This window comes from Anomalospiza imberbis, chromosome 6 (assembly GCF_031753505.1).
Source record: "Anomalospiza imberbis isolate Cuckoo-Finch-1a 21T00152 chromosome 6, ASM3175350v1, whole genome shotgun sequence".
In the NCBI taxonomy this organism is placed as follows: Eukaryota; Metazoa; Chordata; class Aves; order Passeriformes; family Viduidae; genus Anomalospiza; species Anomalospiza imberbis.
This window is the reverse complement of record NC_089686.1, coordinates 29,506,650-29,514,343: the sequence shown is the minus strand read 5'-3', so window position 1 is coordinate 29,514,343 and position 7,694 is coordinate 29,506,650. Positions and strand designations below refer to the sequence as shown.

At 43.0% G+C, this 7,694-nt stretch overlaps 1 protein-coding gene across 1 annotated transcript; it reads left to right on the top strand.

Annotated features, from left to right (window-relative positions):
• Positions 1 to 1,258: 1,258 nt before the first annotated feature.
• ACTC1 (actin alpha cardiac muscle 1) lies at positions 1,259 to 6,365 on the top strand. The gene is made up of 7 exons (XM_068193017.1): positions 1,259 to 1,381; positions 1,922 to 2,070; positions 2,849 to 3,173; positions 3,833 to 3,994; positions 4,107 to 4,298; positions 5,526 to 5,707; positions 6,036 to 6,365. The coding sequence occupies exons 2-7, from the start codon at positions 1,942 to 1,944 to the stop codon at positions 6,177 to 6,179; spliced, it is 1,134 nt and encodes a 377-aa protein (XP_068049118.1). The 5' UTR covers positions 1,259 to 1,381; positions 1,922 to 1,941; the 3' UTR covers positions 6,180 to 6,365.
• Positions 6,366 to 7,694: the final 1,329 nt, after the last annotated feature.

The window sequence follows — 7,694 nt, the reverse complement described above, 5'->3', positions numbered from 1 at the left end:
CATGCAAAGACTGCTTTTCCCCCAACACTTCTCAAAGCCCCCAGACTGCAGGTTGTGTAGCATTCACGAGCTCTTTCCACATAATTTAAGATTTATAGACCCATGTGCTGTCTGCCAGCCTTTGTATGGCATCTCATAAACTGGACCTGTGTTTAAGCACCTGATCCACTTGAGTGTTCCTCTCTTGATTTTGAATCTCACCATTCCCTCCTGTCCCAAACCTCAATTCTACCCGCTGCATCCTAGCATTGTTTCACAGGCAGATATGGGGCATTTTACAAGATGAGCTCCTGGAGGACACTGTACTCCACATTATAATGAGTTTCTCTGGGACATGAGTTGACAATCTCTGCTTTCACATACCAGGCCAAACCCACTCAAGGGATGCCTCTCCAGTCTTTCTATTTTTAACAAACAAAAAAAAAAGTCCTGAAGACACATGGATTTTCTAGGTTCCACCGCTGGAACAAATTATCAATGTGGATGTTTCAACAACTGAGCAGGAAAACAACTGTCACATTACATTAATACCATAGCTGGGTTTTGTCCAAGCTATTTCCATATCTCGTCCTCTGCCCTAGACATATCACTATCTCTCATGGATCTGGTGTGCATTAAAAGAGCAAAGATGAGGAGTTTAAGTCTATGCATATTAACATAAGTGAGCGCGTCCCATTTTGCGCTATAGATGCCAGCCAAAAGCAGAGAAAAGGGTGATTTTTGCAGCATGTCCTCATCAAAGTTTAAAAGAAATTGAGTGTGCACTGCTCCTTCCTAAGGCAACACAGAAGAGTAGATGCCGCCCCCATGCAGGAGAGGAGCCTCAGTTGTTGGCATCGAAGTAATCTAATCACTCGTTGATTAAATAGAAGCTCGACTGGCCTTTTCTTTTCGGTGGAAAAATGAAAAGCCGGGGGAGAGAACACCCGTGCGCCTTCCCTCGCACCCTCCGCCAAGCCCGAGCATCACGAGTTTGAGGCGCCGCACCTGGTCGGGCACCGGCGGGTTCTGACCCCGGGGCCGAGCCGGGCTGCGGGCGCGGCGGCCCCTTCCCGGCCCCTGCCCAGCCCCTGCCCGGCGGCGCTGACCCCCGGGGGCTGCGCTGGGCTCCCTATTTGGCCATGCGGCGGCCGGGGCCGCGCTGCCCCGCGCCTGCCTTACATGGGCCGGGCGGCCGCGGCGCGCCGGGGCTGGCCCGGCTCCATTCATGGCTGCGCGGCCGCTCAGTGGCGCGGAGCCGACCAAATAAGGAGAAGGTGGCTGCCCCGGCCCGCCGCGGCCCCGGACGACGCTGCCCCTCGGGGGGTATAAATTGGGGCGTCTCCGGCGAGCCAGCACCCAGGGTCTCCTCCGCTGCCCCCCCGCCGCCGGTGCTGGTCTGGTGAGTAGCGCGGCGGCACCCGCAGCCCCGAGGGGCGGGCGGGAGGCTTTGGGTGGGACGGGACGGGATGGAATAGGGGACGGGAGGGATGGACAGGAGGCACCGCCGGGCGGCGGACGCCGGTCGTGCAGGCGCGGCCGGAGCTCGGGCCGTGCAGCTCCCGGCTGGGCGCTGCTTCTGCCGGGGGCGCCGCCCGGCAGCGTCGGCGCCGCTTCGCCGCCCGCGAAGCGCTCTGGGCAGGACCGATCTCTGCGATTTAAAAAGTTTTCCCTATCTTTTCGATCTGCGGCCAGAGGGATCCACTATTGACGCTCCAATTGAGCGTCTTAGCAAGCTGGGGCTGCTTTAAAGGGCGGAGAAGAAAGCGGCTGAAGGATCCCGTTTAGAGCCCTGCCCACGAGCCGTCGAGCATCCTCCCGGGACGACTCAAATTTCCCGCTCCCGCCGCAGCGATCCGGCCGTGCCCTCCGGGATGGCGGGCGGGAGGACGCGGAGGGGCTGCCCGCGGGTCTCTGAACGTGCCACCGTGCTGTTTTCCAGGTTCGTGCTTTCTTCCGAAGATGTGTGACGACGAGGAAACCACCGCACTGGTGTGCGACAATGGCTCGGGGCTGGTCAAGGCGGGCTTTGCCGGGGACGATGCCCCCAGGGCCGTTTTCCCGTCCATCGTCGGTCGCCCGAGGCACCAGGTAAATTCGGAGGCAGGACCGAGGCAGGACACTCCATAAAAAGTGTTTTTTTAAATTAAAACATTTACAATTTGTTTTTTTTTTTCATCCTGGATAAATTGCTGCTAAGGTTGCATAGTAATATGAAGTATCTTTGATCAGTAGAATGTTAATTTTCCTCTGTATTGTCCTGTTTACAAACTCCTTTGTTCATGATACTGTGCAGTTTACTTTCAGTTAGATTTTTGGAAATTAGAAAGAAACAAATAAGAAAAAAGACTATGAATATAAGAGGTGTATTATAAATGGGGGAACATCCATTCATCTCATGGAAGGAAAACAAGATTTTATGAGAACACTTCAGATTCTATTGACTTAATATTTTAATAATGTTAAATTTATTTTCCTGAAAAGCCTTTTAGGAGTGTGACTGCTTGTACCTTTCTTGAAATAAGATAGTTGGAATTGCAGAATCATAGAATATCCTGGCTTGGAAGGGACCAACAAGGATCATCAAAGTCCAATTCCTGGCCCTGCATGGGACAGCCCTGGGTGTCAAACTATGGGCCTGAGACAGTTGTCCAAATTCTTCTTGAACACTGTCAGGGTTAGTGCTGTGGCCACTTTCATGGGGAGCCTGTTCCAGTGCCAAATCATCCTCTGGTTGAAGAACCTTTTTCTAATATCCAGCCTAAACCTCTCCTGACTCAACTTCTGGACGGTTGTCTGTGATGTATTTGTTTGGGCTCTATGATGTTGTCTTCCTCAAATAATGCTTTTCTGTGTTTTCTCCTCTTAGGGTGTTATGGTTGGTATGGGTCAAAAAGATTCCTATGTGGGTGATGAAGCTCAGAGCAAAAGAGGTATCCTTACTTTGAAATATCCAATTGAACATGGCATCATCACCAACTGGGATGATATGGAAAAGATCTGGCACCACACTTTCTACAATGAACTCCGTGTGGCCCCTGAGGAACACCCTACTTTGCTCACAGAAGCCCCCTTGAACCCTAAAGCTAATCGTGAAAAGATGACCCAGATAATGTTTGAGACCTTCAACGTACCTGCTATGTATGTGGCAATCCAGGCTGTCCTGTCCCTGTATGCTTCTGGTCGTACAACAGGTAAAATAAACAAATAAACACCATTTAGATTCTATTTCTGTTCAGGAACTCTCCTTCCTTTCCATTCCAAATAGGAAAACACACCATAACTCATTCAATTTACAGAAAAATAGGAATTTTTGGTTCATAGCAATTAATGATAACAGTAGCATAAAAGCCAGTACAAAATAGGTCACATTGTTCTTTCCATAGACAATTTGCATTGCTTTTGGAGAGGCACCATGGAACTGACTGTGCCACTGCTTGTTGTGGTGCAAATGAGGAGATATTCCTGTATGGATACTGCAGTTACAGAAGTGTTACACCAGCTGAAGGGTTTAAACTGGACCAAAAGATGCCCATTATCAGACCAAGACAGTCACCATTGCAAACATTCTTACTGCTCAGTATAGTAGCAGTGGAAGACTGGTCTTATGGATTATCTTAAAATATGTATGGAACAACTATTCTGTGTGAAGATTCACACCCCACAGGAATGCCCAGGCAAGCAAAGGCAGAAAGAATTGGAATGATCTTTGTGACTGAAAAAGAATGATGCCACTTTATACTGCCTGAAAAGTCATTTATTTTGTTGTGTTTCTTGCTGTTTCTTTCCTGTGTGCAAGGGCTCTAAGCATTCGCTAGATGATTCCAGCTGCTCTCTGACATTTCTCTCCCAGGTATTGTTCTTGATTCTGGAGATGGTGTCACCCACAATGTACCTATTTATGAAGGGTATGCTTTGCCTCATGCTATCATGCGTCTGGATCTGGCTGGCAGGGATCTGACTGACTACCTCATGAAGATCCTCACAGAGCGTGGCTACTCCTTTGTGACAACAGGTCAGTCCTTCAGCTTTTCTCTACTAAGAAAATCCTCAGGTCTCTCTTGGCTGATCATCTTCTCTAGTATTGTGCTTATCCAAAGCTTGATTTGATTCTCCTATATCTACAGCGGAACGTGAGATTGTTCGTGACATCAAAGAGAAATTGTGCTACGTTGCACTGGACTTTGAGAATGAAATGGCCACTGCTGCCTCTTCCTCCTCTCTGGAAAAGAGCTATGAATTGCCTGATGGTCAAGTGATCACAATTGGTAATGAACGTTTCCGCTGTCCTGAAACCTTATTCCAGCCATCCTTTATTGGTAAGTGTTCCCAGGAAATTCTCCTTCCTGTAGGAGGTATGAATGAATCAGAAGATTTGGAAGGTTCCCCGCTCCTCTTCCTGCTTATCTAAATTTGGCACAAAATCAGACATGAATGAATAATAATTTAGATAATTTGGTTCCTGTAAGATGGGCTTGATGCGAGCTCATCTGGTAATTAGCTGAGTTACGGGCTCTTGTTGCAAGTTTCAGACCAAGTTTTTGGGTCACAGTTTTTTAATGATAAAACATGCAGTTACAATACCATCATTAAGGAGATGGACTCCATGGTCTTTATGGGTCCCTTCCAACTCAAGACATTTTGATTCTGTGTCACTGGTGGCAAGAATAGCCTTCAGAGCTGTATTTTTAAGGCTTACACTCAAACAGTATCTATTTCCATGAAGAAGAAAAGTGTCAGAGAGGGGAAGGACATGGAGTGAAGGTGTGTGTATATTTATATACACTGTAATTAACATTGCCGTGGTCGAGATGGTAAGCCTTGCTGGTTGTGCATGCAGCTGATAGATACAGCAAATGTTTATACTCTTAAGTCCCAAGTGGTACATGCAGTTGTTCATCAGCTGACTTCTTACTGTGGATCCAATGTCAGCCCTTTCAGGAAGCACCTGTTAAAATTAACAAATTGGAACGCAACCTACAAACACCTGCTTCTTGTTTCTTTTTTCTTACCATCAAGTTCTAATATCTTATTCTGTGTCACGGTTATGTCTTGCCTTGATGATTCTGAGTAGTATAGACTACATTTTGAGTAGACTGAAGAAGTTACTATTGTCTTCTTTAGTTCTTCTTCAACTATTTTTATTGTCTTCATTTGCTGTCTTTACTATATTCAACTAATGCTTTTAGTGAGACTGACATAAACCGATACTTGCGTTTTCTGTTCTTGATACCCTTCTTCCATTGCCATATACTAAATGACTTTGTCTCACATATCTACTTGTTATCTTACTGTATATTTTGAGTCTCTTGCCCTTGCACATGCATTATGATTCTTACCTTTTCTAACAAACAATGTTTACTTCCTAAATTCGTTTTTGTAATTCTATTTTTAAAATAGTTTTCTGTAACACTTTATAATCAGGAAGTATTTTTACAAGAAAAAGGCCAAAGAAGCTCATATTAATGATGATGAGAAATGCCCAGTTTCATTTCATGGAGACCTCTTGTATAATTCACTGGCCTACTGTCTTTTTTTTCCTCAAGGTATGGAATCTGCTGGTATCCATGAAACTACCTATAACAGCATCATGAAGTGTGATATTGATATCCGTAAGGACCTCTATGCTAACAACGTCCTCTCAGGTGGTACAACAATGTACCCTGGCATTGCTGATCGCATGCAGAAAGAAATCACTGCTCTTGCTCCTAGCACTATGAAGATCAAGGTAAGGAATTTGACTCTGTGTTATAAAATGTGGATAAAGGTGGAGACAATGTCCTCTTCATTAAACTGGGATATAGGAACAACTCAAAAATGAGCAGAAATTCCATTTAATCAGAATAATTATGTTGGTTAGAAGCAAGAGTTAGAAAAGAAGAAAATATGATTACAGATTTTTTGAATACATTATATGTATTGTAAGAGCTGCTGAAGATCAATACCATTATAGAAATGTTCTTTAGTTGCTTGAGGAAGTATCTAGTGGTGTGTAGCATTGACAATATGGATTCATTGTTCAGAAATGAGGATTTTGTTGCTTTTCTTTATCCTAGATCATTGCCCCTCCTGAACGCAAATACTCTGTCTGGATTGGTGGCTCCATTCTAGCATCTCTGTCCACCTTCCAGCAAATGTGGATCAGCAAACAGGAGTATGATGAAGCTGGTCCATCCATTGTACACCGCAAGTGCTTCTAAGCACCTCCCCCCTCAATTTACTTCCCACTCAGGATGACGACAATATGCTTCTTGGAGTCTTCTGGCAAACCTTCCCGAACTCTTCAGTCATTGTACAGTTTGTTTACACACCCGTGCAATTTATTTGTGCTTCTAATATTTATTGCTTTATAAATAAATGAGATCTGGGACTTGCAACCTACAAAATATTGTCTTTTGTTTTATTTTTAGTTATTTTGGGTCGGAAAAATGAGACTAAACCCTTGGGATTTGGAAACTCCCATCAGACCTATGAATACTTTTACTGCATCCATGTCCTAACTGATGTAGGCATGTTAGGTCATGGTTTTCTATTAGTAAGAATTTACACTTTATAGTTTTAATTTTGAAACTTGGAACAAAAGAAGCAATATATTTCAAGGCTTATAAAGAAAAAGCCTTAGGGTAGACCCAGTAAGTAGAACAAGTGAAAGGAAACCTCTCATACTCACTCACTCAATTTAGAAAGATTCTTCTATCCCATTTATTGTAACTCAGATATTTTAATATTAATTTATTAAAAGCCAAAGCTTCTGTAAAAGAATTATGTTAATACATTTAGAATGTGATTTATAAATAATTAACTCAATCCTAAAGAGTCATGCAATTGTTTTCCATGGGCTATAAATATTTATGACAAAACATTAATTGAAACTGACAGCTTACTCATCTTCCCCTATCTCTTCAAAGCCAGAGATAAAGAAGTGAAGTCTTTATTGTACTAATGCACAAGAATCAAACTTTTGCTGTATAAACCTACAGTTGTTACAATCACAATTATTTTCACATAATCATTCATATGTTTTAGGCAATTTTTAATCCTCAATCTTTGCTATCCTTTCTTGCTATTTGACCCAGATACTACAATCATAAACTGCACACTTTCCGTGGGCATTTGTGTTCCTCACCAAGACTTTTTATAAGTGGGCTTTTTGTCTTTTTTTTTTTTTTTTCAAAAAGTAGTAGCTAAAAAAGGAAGTACAGAATGATCTGGGACATTTTCATAACAGTAATGGAACCAGTCAGTGTCATAGTTTGAATTATGTAGAGACTAGAATATGAGAATATGCCGAAATTTGATTTAGGAAATCAGTTAAGCATGTTTCAAACTGTGTATGCAGTAAGCTGAGTTTCATCAAAGCTGTTTGAAAAGCAGCATAAGACTTTATGCTAATTTTATAATTCAATGTTAATTAAAAAACAATTTTCACATTTGTTTGGAAAAGTTCTGTTCCTGTTTGCTCTTATTTTCTTGAAAGGCATTAAAAATAGTTATTAGATGTGATCTGTAGTTATTTAGAACCAATTTTACTCTTTTCAAAAATATGAAGATATATTTAATGTTTGTCCTCAATTTACTTGTCATTAGGAGGTATTTTACCGGGGGAACCATTGTAGTTTCCTACCATCCCCTTGCAAACAAAATATTAAAATATTTCTAGATATTTTTGGGGTTGGGCAGAGAAGTCGGATGGAATTGTCAAATATAAAAAAATT

Bases quoted from the DNA above. Each gene is read 5' to 3' on its own strand.
- ACTC1 (XM_068193017.1), top strand. From the start codon at position 1,942: ATGTGTGACGACGAGGAAACCACCGCACTGGTGTGCGACAATGGCTCG. The intron at 3,995-4,106 runs GTCAGTCCTTCA...CTATATCTACAG, and splicing joins CTACTCCTTTGTGACAACAG to CGGAACGTGAGATTGTTCGT. The intron at 5,708-6,035 runs GTAAGGAATTTG...TCTTTATCCTAG, and splicing joins CTAGCACTATGAAGATCAAG to ATCATTGCCCCTCCTGAACG.